Consider the following 21129-nt stretch of genomic DNA (forward strand, 5'->3'; position numbering starts at 1 on the left):
TCAATGTAACGATCTGAAGTGACGGAGATTGTTGCACCCCCCTCCTCAAAAAGTAAGGGACTACAATGCTAAATTCTGCAACTGCTCACCAAACTGTAACACTCTCACCATGCAGGGGTCTCTGATGAAGTTCACGAGGATTGGTTATAGCCCAGTAGCGAAAGCTATGCTTATTTACGCAACCATTCAAATAGAAACGTGCCTCGTCGCTGCACATGACAATGGCATCTTGATGAACAGTTTTCCAGAATTTCGCTCACAAAACTCTAAGGCTCTCCCAGTCTCTCTCTCAGTGAGTTCTTGCACTACCATCATTTTGTATGGATGGAAATTAAGGTCCTCATGAAAAATCCTCCTCAAAGACATGTTGGAAATACCCAAGGCAGAAGCACTGTTTGTGCGCTGAATGTCTAGGAGACTACAAAATTGTTGCCCTTACAGCTTGGATGTTTTCAGGTGTGCATATGGTCCGAGGACGGCCTGAAGATTTTCTGTTCAATGTTGTACCAGTCTATTTAAGTTTAGCCGCCCACTGAAGAACTATTTTCTGATTTGGGACATCACCGTTAGGAGGAATGCTGAAGTGGTTTCACTATGCGTTACATAGTGATGATGGATTAGTTGTTTTTGAAGAATGCTTCGACAGGGAAAGCATAGTGCGCACTGAACTAAGGAATGTTGCAGACTGAAAACTACAAAGGATTGCCTATTAAAGGACTCCCCTCCCCCAACCTACTCGGTTGCCTCTACCTCACTCAACGACCTTGAGAAATATGGTGCTACATTTTGGCTCACCCTGTGTGTGTGTATATATATATATATATATAATATGTATGTGTATATATTAATATGTGTGTATATATATATATATATAAAATATATACACAAATACATACACAGAGTCACCAGCCACTGGTACACCTTGCCAGTATCAGGTTGGAGCCCCCCTTTTGCCTTCAGAACTGCCATAATTCTTTGTGGCACAGATTCAAGAAGGTGCTAAAAGAATTCTTCAGGGATTTTGGCCCATATTGACATGATAGCATCATGCAGTTGCTGCTGATTTGTCAGCTGCACATCCATGATGTGAATGTCCTGTTCCACCACCTCCCAAAGGTGCTCTATTGGATTGATATCTGGTGACTATGGAGGTCGTTTGAGTACAGTGAAGTCACTGTCATGTTCAAGAATCCACTTTGAGAAGATTTGAGCTTTGAGACATTATCCTGCTGGGAAAAGCCATCAGAAGATGTGTGGACTGCGGTCATTATACAGTATAATATATATATATACACATTGACCACTGTTTACGCATGAGATGCAACCTTCTTCATTCATAGGATGCAGCTTGATGACTGCTGCTAAAACCCAACTTGTGCTATTTAAAGTGTTTATCCTTTACTGTACGGTATGTTAGAGCAAGGTCATTTGACTCAGTCAGCTGCATTCTTCCTCCTTATCTCATTAGCAGAGATATAATTTTGGAAGCTAAGAGATAAGCAGTGCTGAGAAATAGCCGCATTTATCTTCCCACACACAAAGGCTTAAGAGGCTTTAAGACACTGGTTTAGGATACTTTTCAATACTTTGGTGTGTTGAGCAAAGATCCATTAAAGAAATATTCCACCAAAATGAAGGCAATACTATGTAAGTAAAGGGGACTCACTAGATTTGTAGTTGGTAGGTTTTGCATATTGTGTAACAGATGACTTTTCATTTAAAAAAAAAAAAAAACCTACAAAGGAGAGGTCAGTATGATAGCACAGTGGGTAGCCTGGTGTGGCTTGTTTTGACTATTCATAAACTTTAGAATAGCTCTCAATTTAGCATTGGCCTGGTGTGAGTGTGTGTGTGTGTGTGTGTGTGTGTGTGTGTGCGTGTGTGTGTGTGTGTGTGTGTGTGTCTGTCTGTCTGTCTAAGAGAAAGGAAGGGTTTGTTCTCTGGTGCCTTGGACTCACTTATGTTGATATAGGCTACAGCAGTCTACAACCATCTGATGGAGAAAGCAGGTTAAAAATGGTTTTATCCAAGAAGAAGAAATTGAAGCAGCTGATAGGGAAAATATTTAATAATAAATTGGTAGCGTAGTCACATTCATTTCTGAATATGAAGTACTTCCAAAAATAATTAGAGGTATCAAAATTGAATTACAGATTTCAGATCTCTTTGCTCCATTTTGTATTACTCTGGACTCAAATGTGCTGTTGGCTGGCTTCAGTATCTCTACCACCAGGTAAAATTCTTGTGGAAATTGATAGGCAGCCTTTTAATTTCTTTTGGGCATGTAAAGGGGTAGCCAAGAAGAAAGTAGCAATGAGTAATGAAAAACGAGGACGAATCCTTCCCAGTACTAAACTTAGGCACCCATAACTGTTCTCCTCTTAACCTCCTTACTGGCACTCATACCTGCCATCCACCATATTCAGGTGATGCTGGCATCCTGTAAGTCTCCCACAGCACTTAATTAACATACTAGATTTTTCTGGAGCGCATGTTAGACCAACATAAGGACAGGAGTGGTGGTCCAGTTCTACTCATCCTGTCAGAAGGCGGTGCTCTGATTTCACCAGCGTGGCCTAATCTTTGCTTATGCTGCTCCTACCCTGACAGTCTCTTCTCCTCAGATAACCTCTTACCCGCTGCATGATCTTCACATGAAATTAATCATTTGAACTCTAGGATAGATTTTATTCAGTTTTACTCCTGTATTTCCAAAATGGTGCTTCTATACATGTGATAAAGGAAGCATGCTGTAAAATCACAATATGTCAGGTTAATTTTTTGAAATGAACAATGGTGGTCTTGCCTATATTACAGAGTGCATTGTTATTTCTTTTTATATGTATAGGTTAACTCTTGGTTGCCTGTATGAAATCCTTGTAATTCCTTTTAATAAAATTAAACTTAGAACTATTTAATATATAATATTGCATTGTAGAACAAATTGTTCATTATTTGTAGTTGTATTCTATTTACATTGGAATTGCATGAAAAATATGTGCAGTTTTTTACAAGTTAATGTTACAGTAATGATTTCCATGAAGAAAATTTACTGTTGCATTTTGTTCAAGTTAGACAGAGCTCTTTGTAATTTGTCTTTCCATCTATCAGAAGTGTTGCTGTTTGTTTTCCCTTCAAAGATTACTACAGCCCTGACATGCTGGGTCTTAAGGCCGACCAAGAAGTACTTGGAGAGCTGGTGAAAGTCAAGGTTCCAGGTGTCTGGCAGATGATGGAGCAGCATGGTGTCATGTGGACTTTAGTGGTGTCCCGCTGGTTCATTTGCCTCTTCGTCGATGTTCTTCCTGTTGAGGTAAACCTCTTGAGTCTTCAGACTTACAAGATGAGTGTAACACACAGAATGGTGCCAAGACAAGCAAGGATGGCGCAGTGATTTGTGATCACAGCATGAATGCAACATAATATCAGAGTATGACAGCCATCACAGTAAACCCCTGTTTAGCATATTAGATTATTTTATTTATTTTGTTTTTTTTTTTTTTGGCAGACTGTCCTTCGTATTTGGGACTGTTTATTCTATGAGGGATCAAAAATACTTTTCCGAGTTGCCTTGACTTTAATAAAACACAATCAAACAACGATACTGCAAGCCAGGAATTTCCCGGATGTTTGTGATAAATTTAAACAGATCATCAAGGGGCATTTCGTGGAGGACTGCCATGGATTTATGCAGGTATGCAGATCATGTTTTTATGTGTATTTTTGCAGTTTTTGAAATATACATCCAAATAATTTAGAAGGTAGCCATGCTAGATATGTATGCAGAGGAGATTTTTGTATTCAGTGAGAGTGGCAGAGTTGTGTGGTTTAATCAAATTAAGATGTGCAGTAAGTAGGAAGGACGTGGTGTGGATTTATTATTCAGAACACTGAAGTATAAATTCAGTCACTGACAGTATACCAGATGACAGTGCTGGATCGAACAGTTTCATTAGGAAAATTGCTCAGAATGCAGTACTTACATAAAGTAGTGTTTAAGATCTGTTTTCTTCTTTTAGCAAACACATTTTCTTTGCAGCTCAGGAATGTCATGTGCTACATTTCTACTTATAAATGAAGAAGTAGCATATTTAAGGAATATGTATTTGGTCTGTACAATATTATATATTATATAACTAGCTGTGCTACCCGTCTGAGACAGATTGAAATCTGAATACCCAACATAAACCTCATGTGTTTTATTTCTTACACGTTTTGTCCATTTGTACTGTTATAATAATATGCACCTCATCTTTTTCCTATGCGGTGGCCTTTTCCTTTTCAGTTACAAATTGCCAAATTGTGCGTCCGTCACTCGTCAAACTGACAACTCTTACAGTCGAAGGGGTTTGTTGGTGAAATTGCAGCAGTGGTCGCTACCATATTGGCCTGGTTCAGCATGTCTACCCTCATCATGGTGGGGCTTTGGTTTCTCAACGGGAAACAGGTGTCAATAATGACATTAATAAAGCTTCTGTTCAAGTTCAATGTAGCATAATTGGAACCTTAATTAATGTCATTACTTATACCTGTGCTTATACCTACTGTATTTCATGTCAATATGGCTGCTATGAAAAAAGGCCCATGAGTGATATGAAACCATGTGATGCCAACTATAACTAATGATAATTCAGCAACGACTCATAAACCAAAGACCAAATTTTCTGTTCATGACATTATAAGCTAGATTTAGTAAAAAAAAATTACCAATTTTAAAATTTTTTTTTTTGCTGTTCAAATTTTAATATAATAATCACTCACAACATGGGAATTTTTCATTTAGAGATTATAACCAGTCAAAGTCATAACCCCCCCCCCATAATAAGTTCAAACTTTGTTAGCTTTCCATAGCCTCCTTAGCATTAGACCCTTAGCATTACTCGGGCTGCGAAAACCGTGCTAAAAGCATTAAGTCTCGAGTCTCACAATTGCATCTTGTGTAAGCGTTAGAAGCGAGAATCACTCAGCCTGTAAAACGGCTGACGTGCTGCCATTCTTTGGAGAAATTATGTCTCAGTGTAGGTTTTCAATATTTATGAAATATGTTTACTTCACCAACAATGAATACTTTGATGAGAATACCCATCCAGCACCCAAACTGAAGAAAATTTGTGAGTTATACCAGGCCATTGTAGCAAACTTTCGGAGCAATTACATTCTGGTCCGCAATGTCAGCATCAATGAAAGTCTCATGGCTTATAAGGCCAGACTCATGGATACGGTACATTGCGTCAAAAAGAGCAAGATTTGATATAAAATTTTACACGCTTTGTGAATCTAAAATGGGGATACATTTGGAATTCGGTTCTGTACACAGAGAACAGGACAGTGTTTCGTATGAAATACAATCAGTAAATCATTGCTACGTCATCGGTGCTGACTTTAATAGATGCTCTGCTGCAGTCACTGTAGAGGCAAAAGGCAACAAGCAGGTTACGAAGCCTTGTGCTGTGGTTGACTATAATAGCACAATGGGTGCCATAGATTGTGCAGATCAAGAATTGACTTTCTATCCCGTTATGCGGAGGCAACAAAAGAAATACTACTAAAAGATATTCAACGTCACTGTCTCCAACAGCCACTTCCAACTCCTTGCAACGGTTAATAAACTTTATGGATATACATGTGTTCAAACACCGTGGCTGTTTTGTCATGGCATGTTTACATTTCCAATTAGACAGTAATGTTACATTTCTTTAGTTATTCATTTAGATGTACAGTCAGAAGGTGGATGTTGTGCAGCCTCCTCCCTGATTTAACTGGTGTTGTTAGGCAGATTTGTTGATTGGGTTATTTTGGGGACTGAAATCTGCATCTCCTGAAGCTCTTTGTTATCAGCTTTCTTAACGGCAGTCCTCTTGATGGAGTATGATACACTGTTTACTCCAGATGTGCATTTTGCAGTTCATATTTTCACAATCATAGCTGCCAATTGCTTACATCGACTCCTATGCTTTCGTTGTAATGCTGAACAACAGAGAGCAAACACAGCACCTGTGACAACATATTGTTCACATTTATTATTTTTCTATTGATGCTGTGGAATACCAATGTATAATCTGATGCTACCGAAAGGTTTTTTTAAAACCAGTTATGTTTATTTTTAAGACATGCATTGTGCTGTGACCCCTATATCTAATGGGTTTGTTAGCTGTAGTCAGAAGCTTGCTCTGTGTCAGACTAGTCTAGGTCTATGTCACTGCCCCAACGGTAAACGCTACCTTGTTTAGAAATGTGATACTCAGTTAGTCGTCTAATTGTTCCCATCCAGTTTTAAGTAAAATCACTCACAGTTGTCTCGGGACATACTGTATATATTATATGCCTGACTTTAGCAAGACTACCATGACAAAAACAATAAGAGTTGCTGCATTGTAGTCAGTGGTTAGAGACCTAATTTCTTTCTCACCTTCTACTTGATCACAATCATTTTGGCTTTAGTGCCACGAAACTACTTGCACCATGCTGAACCTTCAGGTGACCGAATTCACCAGGCATATCATGGCAGTTCGACAGTACAGTGCCATATGTATTAGGTCCAATATCCGTGTCAACATTACATTATCTTCACTTTTACTTAATTCAACTAATGGTTCAGTTTCAGTTTGTTCTAAAACTGGCTTTACAGCTTCTCATTTGAAAGCCTTTGTGCTTATTTGTTGAAGGATCCTCCCACTCCTGAATATTGATGACTTACCCATAGACTAGCAAAACACATAGAAAATGTCTGTTTTGCATTATGAGGGGTTATTTTATTCACAATTTGGAAACAGAATACTGTCCTGAGCATTATCTATATATATAAAGGAGAGTTGGGATCCGAGAGACTGTGTTTGTGTGTTTGTGGAGGGATGGAGAGTTAAGGCAGGTGTTGGAGTCACGTCATCATCTCCCCTCCCATTCACCTCATGTCATTCACTTCATTTCGCTCTGAGCTCCGCAGCTGGCACGGTCTTGCCGTTCTTTTCCCTTAGTGTTTAGTCCTTTCTCCTTTACTGATTTACTGTTTAGTAGACGCGCTACTTACTGAATAGTATTTTTTTCTTTTGTGTTTCTACTTAGTGTTTTTTAGTGTTTAGTAGACGCGGTGTGTGAAAGGAGAGTTGGGATCCGAGAGACTGTCTTTGTGTGTTTGTGGAGGGATGGAGAGTTAAGGAGGGTGGGGGAGTCACATCATCTTCTCCCCTCCCATTCACCTCATTTCATTCACTTCATTTCGCTCCGAGCTGAGCTCTGCGGCTGACGCGGTCTTGCCGTTCTTGATTTGCTTTTCACATGGCCAACTATACGTTGCATGCTCAAGAGTAAGCTCAGCGCACAGCTTGGTTATATTACAACCGGAGGGGCGAATTGACAACATGGTATACAAAGAGATCCTTAACAAATAATTATTGGTACATTTTCCCTCAGTTTATTATTTAAAATTTTAAAGCAGTACTTCGCCGCTGCGAAGCGCGGGTATTTTGCTAGTTTAGGTTTAAGTGAGACCGTTTTTACATGGAATTCCAAGCCCGAGGGACGCACAGGGTTAATACCAAGGAGGTTAAAGAAAACATGAAACAAATACAATGTAAATCAGTTAAAACTGAGGCAACACTGTATGTTCTGTTAGCATTAGTAAGTAAGTGGCTAATAATGGAGAAAGTGGCTAGAATGAAAACCTGCAGCCCTCCATGTTTAATAGCCCTTTTGTACACCAAAAAAACCAAACAAATTCAAATAACAGAACCGTAATGGTGCTTAGCACTGCTGAATCACTGAATCATTGGCCTGGGCTCAAACCTCGAGACCTGTGTCTGTCTATCCTTCCATATACTGACAGCACGCACGTTAAGCTGGATGGGTATCTGCTGTGGATGAGCAACCAATCCAATAGCTGCGGTTCCCAAAACACCGCACTGTATTATGTTACAAAATAAAAAGTGTGATGATCTTGAACTGAGCTCTCGACAGAGTGTGACAATGAAGCAGCTGTGTTCACTAATAACACACCGTTTGCATGTCTGTGCCAGAGGTGGGTAGAGTAGCCAAAAATTGTACTCCAGTAAGAGTTGCGTTACTTCAAAATAATATTACTCAAGTAGAAGTAAAAAGTAGTCATCCAAAAAGTAGTCAGTGGCTGTGCATGTTTGGTTAAAACATGCTTGTTCTTCAAGTGAAGTGATGGTTAAGCTTCAGCAGGAGTTAGCTATCAAAGTTCCTGCAGTGAAGCTGTGACCGTTTAGCAGTGAACAGGAGCCCCGCATGACTAAAAAGTCTCTCACAGGCTGCAGACGCAGGAAGTTTGTGTGTGGTCATGTGACTGCATGGCTATGTCTGATTGGTCAAACGTAGTCATGTGATTATTGTTACCACGTCTGGTTGGTAAAACAGTCATGCAGTAGATCACTGGTGACTTCTTTCTGGCAAAAATATAGTGTATTTAATGGAAAAAAAGTAACGAGTCGAGTGTTGCCCAATGTAGCTGAGTAAAAGTAGCGTTTCTTCTTCACAGATGTACTCAAGTAAAAGTAAAAATTATGGTGCAGTAAAACTACTGTTAGAAGTACAATTTTTTTAAAACGTTACTCAAGTTAATGTAACTCGTTACTACCCAGCTCTGGTCTGTGCCACACCATCAGCCAGTTCCCATCTAAGTAATCATTGTACTGCTTTGTCTTCCAGAGCATCTTCATCGAGCCTGGCAGTCTTCCTATGACAACCATTAACAAGCTACGGGAAAAGTGTCAAGCCAGCCTCCTTGCTCAGGGACTTTGAGTGTTGCACTTTAGGTCACACATCGGTTAGCAATATTTCTTACATTCCTCTCTCTTGATTTGCACTAAGAGTACTGATTTACAAACTTTCATGACTTTTAGTTCACTAAATAGTTAACTGGCTTTGGAAAGACTGTTGTGTAAATCTGAATCTGAATTGTATATAAATGAAAATGTTTTTAAATATTTCTGTTAAACTGAATGAGTCTTAATAATATTTAAAACACAAAGGATTTCTAAGAGGTAAATCTGTCATTTTTAAAACATCTGTTTGTATCCATTTTCCTTTAGTTAAACAGAATGAAACTTAACTGTTAAATGTTTTCTTAGGAAAATAAATAACCAGTTGTGATAAAATGTTGTTCCTCTTCTGTTCTTACATTTTTTGAACATCGTGGAGAACACTGGACAGAAATGCAGTACGTTAAGGAAGGTTTAACCAGAGTAGAGGCCAGAGGTAGTTGTAGGTTGTAGAGTGATTCTTCAACAGGCAAGTAGCCTCTGCTGGATTTGAGAAGGCTGAAGAATGGAAAGATCTCATGGTAAAAATAAAAATTAGGATGAAGCAATATGTTAATAGAATGTGCCATACAGGAGATGTCCAAGTCCTCCTGATTGGGATCAGGTCACTACAGGATCAAGTTGTTTGGGAATGCAACCTAAAGCAGGTGTCAGAATGGATCAGTTTGTGAAGAGCACACACTGTGGACTTCTCACTAAGAGCTTAGCAAGCGATTTGGTGCCCTTTTGACTTTCTCGTATATGAAGTATAGGTGTAAGTATTGTAATCGTCCAAAAAATTTGATTTCAAGATTTTGATGAATCTCAACGTTTTAGATCTCCCAAAATTACAATTGTTGGAAATATGTCTGTGTGTCTGTCTATGTGTGTGTGTGTGTGTATAAACACGGTAACTTGAGAACACTTTCAACCAAATTTTACATAAAACACATTGATTTCTATGAACTTTTGACCTATTTCTGCTAACTGTAAGTGGTACTTTTTTATTCGTGCAGCTGCAGAGTCTGATTTATTCTGGTTTACTTTTATAATAATTATTAATTTGATTTGATTTGTTCTTGGTGGTTCTTTAATGTATATAATATAAAAATATAATCATTGTCTTGCAGTTTACTCCTCAAATATCCAACCCCATATCTGAGTATATGAGAAAGTCGAGGGGAGACAGCTCCTGATTTTTCATCACTGAAATAGATTGATATGTTCTTGGCCACTTTCAGTGACAGATGAGTTTAGAATCTTCAGATGTACTGTATGTAGTAGGCCCCAAAGGACTGAACCTCTGCAGACATCTTTCCCCAGTCATCATCATCATCATCATCATCAAGTCAGCTCACTTCCACTGCATAGAGAATCAATTTAAAGGAACCAGGAAGAGACAGATTCTCAATTAAAGAATTACATTAGGAGAGCTGGGCTGTGCTTAACGACTGTCATGCCCGAGTACTCATAAATGGAATTTTTATGAATAATGGGTCATGAACAGCATTAAGTGAATTTATTTGTTTTGCAGATCAAGTCTTTATTAGGACAGAACATACCAGAATTGACCTTGGCTAGGTGCAAAACATGGAATACAATACATTACCAACTCAAGACAACACAATTTCAACCCACCACTTACCTGACACTATGCATACAACTATACAAATACAACAGTTTTGTGAACAATGACATATAGAAACTTCAGTAGTACACTCAGATATTAATAGAAAAACTATACAAAATAGTATCAAGATAGTACAAGTTGAGCAGTTATGAAGTATTTGTGAATCGACAAACAGCGCAGTTAGTTATATGTTGCAGAAAACAGTTAGGAATAACCATACTGTATGTAAGTTTATTTAGGATCTGAATATTTGATGAAAGAAACTGTAGAGATATAGCTCGGGTTGCAATAGACCTGTTCTTCCTCTGTGATAGATAGATAGATAGATAGATAGATAGATAGATAGATAGATAGATAGATAGATAGATAGATAGATAGATAGATAGATAGATAGATAGATAGATACTTTATTAATCCCAAAGGGAAATTCACATACTCCAGCAGCAGCATACTGATACAAAAACAATATTAAATTAAAGAGTAATAAAAATGCAGGTAAAAACAGACAATAACTTTGAATAATGTTAACGTTTACTCCCCCAGGTGGAATTGAAGAGTCGCATAGTTTGGGGGAGGAACAATCTCCTCAGTCTGTCAGAGGAGCAGGACAGTGACAGCAGTCTGTCGCTGAAGCTGCTCTTCTGTCTGGAGATGACAGTGTTTAGTGGATGCATTGGATTCTCCATAATTGATAGGAGCCTTTTGAGCGCCCATCGCTCTGCCACAGATGTCAAACTGTCCAGCTCCGTGCCTACAATAGAGCCTGCTTTGCTCACCAGTTTGTCCAGGCGTGAGGCGTCCTTCTTCTTAATGCTACCTCCCCAGCACATCACGACGTAGAAGAGGGCACTCGCCACAACCGTCTGATAGAACATCTGCAGCATCTTATGTGATGGCAATTTAATTGACAGAGGTGCTAGAGTGGGTGGAGTCGGCTGCAATCTTTCTGCTCTTTTTTCGCTCTGGTGATAAACATATCTGTTAATGTTGGGAGACAGTAGCCAATGATTTTCTCAGATGAACAAATCACCCACTGTAACTGACTATTAGAAAGAGAGGAGGTCGAAGGAAACTAAACAGTGATGAAGGAGGCCACTCTCAGTGATGGCTGCATAAACATATTAAGGAAATAAGCGTCAGTTTTAACATGTAATAAAATAGTGACTGCCCTGCCCCAGTAACTAAAAGCCAGCCCTGCAGAGTTCACAGCTCAGAATGACAACTAAAGGAGCGTCTGTGTGGAGCGCAGGTAGTAAAGCTGAGTGACTTCTAGTCGTGAGGTACGTCAGACTGCAGTTGCTGATCTTGGTGCCTGACCATGTCCGTCAGAAATGACTGAAATCTGTTGGCCATGTCACATTTAGTGATTGCCTGCCCCTTTCTGTGACCGCCAGTAACATGGGTTTACAAGCACGAAGAGCTTAGCCACAGTCTCCTTTTTTTTTCTTCTGTCCGTTCTGTCATGGTACTAAAACAAGAGACATCAGACAGATGAGCTTCCCTTCTGTTTGTGAGGTCAAAAGCCCCCTTGTGCTCCACATTCCTCATTGCTGCATTATCTGCATCGTATTTCTGGATGAGCATTCATCGACTGTCAGCTCTCAGGCACACAGATTCTGCTCCATGACTTGTCAAGAGTCCTGTCTTCAATTCAGAAGCACAGTATTATGAAAATTCCTTTTCTGTTTGTGCTGAATTTTCCAGAGGTATGTGTTTAAGGATATTTTAGCAAAAAAAACCAATTTGAATCACACACTTCAAGGATACAGCGGGATAATGTAGGGTATTGACTCGAGTCACAAGAAGCCAACCTCATTTCAGGTGGTTTCAGTTCCACCAAAGAGGATAAGGGCATGTCATGCTTGGTAGACGAGGTACCGAGGAGCGTCATCTCTTAGTCTGCTCCACACACACCAGGCCAAAGAGGGAGCTTAGTGGAGTGTTGAGGACTGAGAGTTCATGAAAAAGAAAAAAGCTGAAACTTTCCTCTGTCTATCTAATTTAATTGTCAGATTTCATAAACTTTCCTGTCTATCTAATTTGCTGCGTCCTCAGTTCCGCTATTGTTTAAATGAATCTGTTTTGTTACAGAATGTGACATCATTCCAAGCTAAATTGCCTTTTGGAAATGCCAGGAAGTAATAACGTATCACATTTAAATTGTCAATGTCCTTCATCTCCATTACACTTTTTTTGTCAACAAGTGGCAAAAGGCAAATATATATAGTGATGAAAAAAAATCAGGCTATGAAAATTGCCCTCTATGGAGTTAGTTATAGAAAGTAGTGAGTCTAACTCTCAGGTCAGTAAACGTCCATCACCTACTGAGACATTTATATTAATGTAATGTACAAGAAAAAACGGAAACACTTCAAAATACTTTAGAATTAGCATTGGTGTGAAATCTCATGGAAGTGGGAGCTTGTGCACACCGTGGAGCTTCTCGACCACCAGCATAAAGAATGATTAGAAAGAAAGCCCACTGTCACCATTTATGTAAGTCATGATAATATTTGTGTGAATTTCAGCTAATAAAAATGAATAACACACTCAATATCATACCTGAATAGTTGCATACAATCTCTTTATTGTTTTGGTAATATTCCATATTGTTTATTTTCATTAGTACAATATTAAAAATGCAAAATGCTTTGTAATTGAGGAAAATAGAAACAGCCCTTATAAGATCTGTCAATCTGGCGCTCCTGCTGAGGACTTCCACGCTGATGTTTGTGCTTCCTTTCCTTTGACAGTCCAGAGGTATGCAGGTGACGACCTCAAACCCCCCATGCATGTGTGTGTGTGTGCACACTGGCATGGACTGGCATCCTGTCCTGGCGCTGCTCCCATCTTGTGTCTGATTGCTGCCATAGCCTCCAGCTTCATTTGCAGACCCCTGCCCTGCACAAGTGTGTTTTGAAAAAGAGTGGATGGATGTCGATGGTTACATTTAATGAATAACAGCCCTGTAGGATCATCCATGACAAGGCCATCCCTTGGAAATCTGATGGGTGAGGGATCTCTTGTTTTATTTTAATGGTGGTGTAAAACCAAAAACAATCAATAAATGACACCACATACCCCTCGCCATTTCCTGATGACTATACAGTGATATGCAAAAGTCTGGGCACCCACTCATAAAATGTCTGTTACTGTGAATAGTTAAGTGAGCAGAAGATGAACTGATCACCAAACCCATAAAGTTAAAGGTGATACAATACTTTAATATTTTAAACAAGATTACATTTTTATTTCCATCATTCACAGGTACAAAATACCAAAAAAATGAAAAGGGCCTGAAGCAAACGTTTTGGCCCCCAACATGGTCGGTACTTAGTAAGACCCCCTTTGGCAAGTATTACAGCTTGTAAACACTGCTTGTAGACAGCTAAGAGTCTTTAATTTCTTACTTGGAGTATTTTCACCCATTCATCCTTGCAAAAGGCTTCTAATTCTGCAGGATTCTTGGACCATCTTGCATGCATTGCTCTTCTGAGATCTATCCACTGATTTTCAGTGATGTTCAGGTCAGGGGACTCCAAGGGCCATGTAAAACCATCAGCTTGTGCCTCTCGAGGTACTCCATTGTAGATTTTGAGGTGTGTTTCAGGTCATTATCTTGTTGTAGGACCCATCCATCCTCTGTTAAACCTCAACTTTTTTTTACAGATGCTGTAATGTTGGCTTCCAGAATTTGCTGGTATTTATTTGAATGCTTCAATGACTTTTCCCCGTGCCATTGGCTGCAACACAAGCCCAAAGCATGAACGGTCCAGTTGGAGAGGTGGTCTTTTCCTGGAATTTGCCACACTATTTTCTCCAAACATCCCTTTGTACATTGTGGCCAAAATGTTCTATTTTGACTTCATCAGTCCACAGGACTTGTTTCCAAAATGTGTCATGCTTGTTTAGATGTTCCTTTGCAAACGTCAGCCGCTGAATTTTGTGGCTAGGACACTGAAAATGTTTTCATCTGCGGACTCTCAACCATGAAGGTCATATTAGTTTAGGTGTTGCTGCACAGTAGATCAGTGCACCACCATTCCAGGGTCTGCTAAATCTTCCTGAAGGTCTTTTCCAGTCAAATGGGGGTCTAATTTGCCTTTCTAGCAATTCAACAAGCAGTTCCTTCAGGGCGTTTCCTTAGTCTTCCAGATGTCAACTTGACCTCCACTGTTCCTGTTAACTGCCATTTCATAATAACATTACGAACTGAGGAAACAGCTACCTGAAAACGCTTTGCTCTCTTCTTGAAGCCTCTTGCTTTGTGAGCCTCAATTATTTTATTTTTTAGTGTTAGGCAGCTGCTTAGAGGAGCCCATGGCTGCCGATTGCTGGCACGAGGTTTGAGGAGTTAGAGAATGTACACAGCCCAAACAAGGTGATTATGGTCTGAGGCCTCAGATATCTTGGGGTGACCAAACTTTTGCATGGTGCTCTTTTCCTTTTTTCACTGTACAATTGTACAATACAAAAACAATACACTGATCTTGCGTACAATGCTGGAAAGAAATGTGTCATCTTTAACTGCAGGCCTTTGGGTGATCAGTTCATCTTCTGCTCACTTAACTATTCACAGTAACAGACATTTTAAACGAGGGTGCCCACACTATGGCATGCCAGAGTAGATGTGTAAAAACCAACTCTGTGTAATCAGCTGACACCAGACATCAGACCCGGGCCCAAACGCTGTGCGCCAGTTTCCTTTACCTTCTGTGTGGTGTTGGTGTGGCCGGAGGTGTCCACAGTGCCCCTTGTGGTTAAGCAGTTTATTGGCCACCACACCATCAATGAGCCCTTTTTTCTTTTTTTGTCAAGTAAATTGATGTGAAATTCCCACGCTGCTTCAGATTATAAATGGCTTTTTTGGAAATGGCACACAGGAGGACCTCAAGGCTCAGCAGAGACTGGTGTGGTCATCTAAACACAGGTGTCCACACCCTAACTATCAGACCAGGGCAAACAAAGTTATCAAAGATACCGGCCACCCCATTAGTGATCTCTTAAACGCTGCCACTGACTAAAGTCCAGATGAGAGAGGCAGAGGAGGAACTTCTGCCCACAGTCCATGTTGAACTACGCAATGCCTGCTGTTAATTGTCTAACATCACCTTAAATTATTCATCACATATTTAAATTAAAATTCTATTATTTATAAAGTGATTTTTTTTTTTTATTGTCCTCCTCCTTGCAGCCATTGGGATTGAGCAACTAAGCCTTTCACTGCAGATTGTCAACTGTATGTAATATTTGTAAGTGACATTTTGATTATCCCGGTGCTTAAAGAAGTCAAACACGGACAGTGTGAATGATTACAGACTGGCAGGCGCTCATATCAGACACGCTGAAGTGCGTCGAATGACTGCTGCTGGGACACAATCAACAGAAGATTCCAGATTGTTGTGGTCACCTCCAGTGTACATATCATCCACAGAAGATGCCATATCCTTTAGATCCCCAGCCAAATCTGTATCAATAAATCAGCTACACGCAGGTCATTTCTACTTTACAGCCCAGCAGTAGACACGTGTGGACCATCAAAGCTGACCACCACCACACTCAATTCAGAACTCGGCCCCACCTTCCACTATCAGATTTTGGACTTTGTAATCAGCAGGCCTCAACATGGATGGAGGAGTACAGGGCTGAGCAATGGTGGTCCTGGAGGGCTGCAGGTTTTCGTTCCAACACAGTTTCTTAATGAGAAGTTAGTGCTGATAAATACATTTTTTTCTGCTTCATTTTCGTGGTCTCACTTGTTAATTTGCTTATTTCCATCTTAAACTGCTGCATTCTACGTTTTTAATGGCTCCTTATTAGCAATAAGATGCAAATGACAAAGAAGCCTGCAGTTCTCCCTCAACGTTGTTCCCATTTATACCCGGGAGGATTCATTATGCACTATTGGCTTTAATGAAACACATAACAGGAGAACGTGATGGACTGAAAAATCTGTTTTAGGCTTTGTATCATTTAGATGATATCCTTGAAAAGGGGAAATCTACGACATAAGAACATTACATTGCAGACTCAACATGCCATAAAATAATATGATAGTCTGAGATCAACAATCATTGGCTTCTAATTAAGCAATTGGGTTGGAATGAAAACCTTCACTCATTGTGACTCTTCAGGACCAAGTTTACCTACCCCTGGATTAGTAGAATCGCATCAATGAACTGGCCCCTCAGCACTGGTACTCCACAGGGTAGTGTGCTGAGCCCACTTCTGTACCAATCGGGCAGACATCTCCATCATTCAATCCACTGATCTGATCATCAGCAGTGGCAAGTGCTCACAGCCGAGAGGCCTACCTGCTGAAGAAGTGGTGCCAGGGCTATACTCTCATTCTAAATGTCCCAATGAGTTGGTCAATGACTTCAGAATGCAGACCACACTGCCAGCTACATCAGAGGGAATATTGTTGAGAGGGCACCACCACTGATGAATTGAAGTTGGCAAAACACATTTTGACTCAGTTTTTTAAAATAATTTTAAAAAGTCACCACCATCTCTGCGTCTTCAGATGTCTGAGCTGGCATTTCTCCATATGATCCCATAAACTTCTATGGAGAGTCCAGCATCACATCCTGGTACCCCCCCCCTGCTCAGCTCAAGAACACAAGGTAGGGGAGAGAGTGGGCACACACACAGCATTTAGTGTATTATTACGACCGCCACCATCCTGAACAGCTGCTTTTCTCACTCCTCCCTTTCGGCAAACTGTATAGGACCACCAGCAGATTTAGAGGCAGTGTCTATGCCCAAGTTGAATTCAAGTGCTTACAGATACTGTGGGATTGTTTTCATGTTGCATGCCAAGTATACTTTTTAAAATTTATTTATTTATTCTTGGCTGCTGTTCTGCTGCCACTATATACAACAGTAAACGTGACTTGCTTCAATGAAGTAAAAGAAGACGACTTGATAGGAAGACAAACCACTGACCACAACACCATCCATCTCCAAAACAAGAAAAATAATCACACTAAGCAAAGAGTCCTGTACTTTAAAAGGAGTTGTTGGAAAAGCTGGAAAGAACAGCACCCTCCGGTGCCAAGTTTGTTTAGCTCAACAGATCAGCATTACTCCAAGCATGGACGCCAACAAGATGGTTGTGTTTTGTCTTCTTGTTCATATATGACCTTTTACAGGGGGCTGGGGTAAGATTCTTTTTTCTTCTACCATTTCATCGATTAGAATTTGCAAAGTTAAAAGGACATTCAAAAAGGACTCTACACTCGGCCCAAGGACACGTGCAGTACCATACCGAAAATAACACGCAACGCTTCACACGGGGGGTTTTGACTTGGCAGCCGGACGTTCACAGCATCCTTCATTGTTGATTTTCTTACTTAGATATGCTTATTGCATCTCAGTAACACCGAATCTTTAGATGGCACAGAAAGACAAATCTGAACAAACTCATACAGTAATGTGCAAATAAAACCATCCAGCTGTTTTAGCTCTTGACCATTCTCAAGAAACTGACACAAACACACACCCATCATCGCAGCGGACCCTAAAACGTCGAGATCTGTCGAAAAAGACATCAGAATTTTTGATGAACCCAAGTCACCTTCTGCACTTAGGTCCCACCCAATTAATGTGGTTCATCTTGTGATTGGCGCGGCAATGCGCCATCAGCGCATGTTCCCAATGTATGACTTTCACTCCTCTGCCATAGACGATAGCAAAGCAAAAAACCAGGAGACGGCTACACACAAGTCCCGCATGTGAATTCTCAGCTGTCATCCCAGACCACAAGTACTCTGAATGATCTCAAGAGCACAACAGCAGACTCTGATGTTCATTCTGTACTTTATTTCTTAACAGGATGGCACCTTGAGTTTTGTAAACAGACTGGGAACTCTTGGTTGGCTGTTCTTAAGCTGCTTACTTACTAAACTACACTTTAAATTCTTGAAAAATACCAAATTAAGTCAAAGTAACCGACCATGGCAGGCAAGACGCAAGACAGAGCCCCGCCCACCAACAATTCACTAAGCAGCCGACCATGGGATACATATGACAGAGCCACGCCCATGGCAGGCAAGACGCAAGACACAGCTCCGCCGGCCAACTCACAGAGCCCCGCCAACCAACAATAATTCACTAAGCGGCCGTGCACACCGATGACTTCCGTGTTCAGTCTCCCTGTGCAGAGAGAGAGAGAGACACACAGGCGGGCGAGAGAATTTCCTGTTAGATTGGCCTTTGCAATGACAATAAGGCACAGGGACAAACTTTCAAAACAATATGCCTGTATCTGCCAAACCCAGTTTTCAGTCACGGACAACAACAACATCTCTATATATAATCTTCATTTGGATCTTGATCTTTGTCCGCGAATGAATTAGAAGAAGCAGTACTAGATGGCAGTAGAGACAGCTAATCTCCTCCAGGCTTATACTACTGAAGACTGTAGTACTCCAGTCACACCTCAAAACACAGACATTCAAACTAAACAAATTGTTGTGCTTTAAATTAACTAATCTTTATATATAATCTTCATTTGGATTTTGATCTTTGTTTGTCCGCGGATTCCACGCATGCGTAGACCACCTTCCAGTTTAGTACGTTGTTACTCACGGATGTCAACAATGTGCCGGAATAACGAAAGGGGTGGTGGACAGTGTTACACTGGTTAGCTCCTGAGGCCTGGTTAGAGAATGAGATTGCTGAAGATAAAAGGTACGTGCCTACGTAACATATGAATGAAAGACAGACAGTGGGTAAAATGAATGACAACGTAACAGCACGTTCCGGAAATTATTATTGTTACGTTGTTACCGGCGAGTGCTGCGCGTCTCACAGTTGTACCGTGGCTTGCTCACATGTCAGTGAAGTGATCCCTATTTATGCTTTAAAGAGCCTGGATACCTATGTGTCCCCCTTTTATAACCATTGCTCCGTGTATATTGCCTTACTCTTTGGATTGCCACAAAGCAACCTGCGAGATTGGAGAAAGGTTGAGAAGAGATCATGAGAGGAAACGACAGCGTCGTGAAAACGAGACGGACTGTGAACGGAGAGAAGCAGAAATGCTCCTACACCACCACATAATTACTATTCGGACAGTGATTCCGAGTAGGCCATTCCTATCGAATCAATGTCCAAGGGTTTTGTTTTGTAATTTTGTTTCCCTTACAAAAAAATCATAATGCTGTGCGATGAAGGGCCCAGTTCACGACTGGCAGCCGCGTTTAAACAGGGAGCCCTTCACAGACAACTTTAACATGGCAACGTAGTTGGGTGCACATGGCTAGTTTATTTATATAGCACATTTTCATACAAAAAAGTAGCTCAAAGTGCTTTACATAATGAAGAAAAATAAGAGACAAAAGAAAGAAATGAAAATAAGACAACAGTGTTACTCTCTCCAGAGTTCCATCTTTTCATTCACTCACTCACAGTCGTATCCTCAAACCCACCCCATTTGGACAACGGTGTCATTCAGGAAGTGTTCCCCCATCAATAAATAATTATGCGGCGGCTAGTACACTTTAAATTCTTGAACAATACCAAAACATATCCTTTAAGTCAAAGTAATTTCTTCACAATCACCAATTGAAATTGTGTTGTAAAATGAAGATTTTTTTTTATTTTAAAAATACTTTTCTCTGTTCCAGCATAAAATAGGGATGGAAGGATACCTTGTAGCAAGGCTACATAATGGACAGTCGGGTTAGCCTTCTGAATTGTCCGTCACTTCTTAATGTTGACTGGGTGTTTTAAATAGCCCTTCAGGCACCATTGGTGACGTCCCGTTCTGGGAGGATCCCGCCCGAGTACACTTTCCAGCTGCCTGATGCCGGCGTATGGTTACCATAACAACCGAGAGAGGCAAGGATTTTCGGCGGGAAACTTTCTCTTTTTAAGGGGAATGGCGGAACAAGAAAGTAAGGAGGAAGAACAAAGACACAATTTTCAAGGCATCACAGCGACTATCTACGCTCTAGAACTATTTAGGATTTTACTTCACCCAGGGACGTCTGCTTTTCATGGGTGGCCACCCCGAAGAAATATTTTAAGGACGAATCCCCGAGAAGAGGCCAGGGTCTGGTGAGTCGGATTCCTGAATTTCGTTTTCGTGATGGTCCGCGGAGAAGGTTTCCTGCTTCCAGGAGGAACTAACTGCAGGATTTCGTGTTTTCCATATCTTTGGACTCAGTGAAACTAATCGTTTGCATTATCAAAGAACAGTTTTTTCTCATTATTTTTCTTTTGTCTGTGTCAAACCGGGGGTTTAGTATATGGGGCGCCAGGGAGGGCATCTGGGGAAGGGGTTCACTTGGGAGCACTCAAGCACCGGTTAAGTTTATGTAGCAGCACCTGTTAATATATTTTTTCTGTTCCATTTCCTGTTGTGTTTTATTGTTGCAAATTGTTAAGAAGGGGATTGTGGCAAGAGGGGACGAGGACCGAATATGGTTGTGCTCTTATGCTTTCAAACATCGTCCACCCCCTGTATGGGTGGTGAAGTGTAGGAATCGCGTATCCGTATTGTGCGGTTGCTACAACCTGGAAACAAAGATGAATGAAAAAGCCATAAAATTTGCCAGCTAGGACCACCAGGAAGCAGCAAAATTTTCAATTGAAGAAAACGGCCGCTTTTCCTCAGCAGAAACTAAATCTTCCCACATCCACCACCAACTCACTACTTGTTCCAGTTGCAGGTTTTGCTTTTTTGAAATTTGACCTATAGGAGGTCCTCATCAGTGTATTTGCATTCATACAATG

The 21129-nt window shown here is 40.6% G+C and overlaps 1 protein-coding gene across 2 annotated transcripts in view; it reads left to right on the forward strand.

The window, feature by feature from the left end:
• Positions 1-9111, forward strand: part of grtp1a (growth hormone regulated TBC protein 1a) — a 131432-nt gene extending 122321 nt beyond the window's left edge. Inside the window, exons 5-7 of one of the 2 annotated variants that reach the window (XM_051926232.1) lie at positions 3141-3313; positions 3509-3694; positions 8665-9111. In XM_051926232.1, the coding sequence (XP_051782192.1) occupies positions 3141-3313; positions 3509-3694; positions 8665-8757 (452 nt within the window). In that variant the 3' untranslated portion in view covers positions 8758-9111. The remainder of the gene's footprint in view (positions 1-3140; positions 3314-3508; positions 3695-8664) is intronic. The other variant, XM_051926231.1, reaches the window with a different exon arrangement.
• Positions 9112-21129: the final 12018 nt, after the last annotated feature.

This window comes from Erpetoichthys calabaricus, chromosome 4 (assembly GCF_900747795.2).
Source record: "Erpetoichthys calabaricus chromosome 4, fErpCal1.3, whole genome shotgun sequence".
Lineage (NCBI taxonomy): Eukaryota > Metazoa > Chordata > Cladistia > Polypteriformes > Polypteridae > Erpetoichthys > Erpetoichthys calabaricus.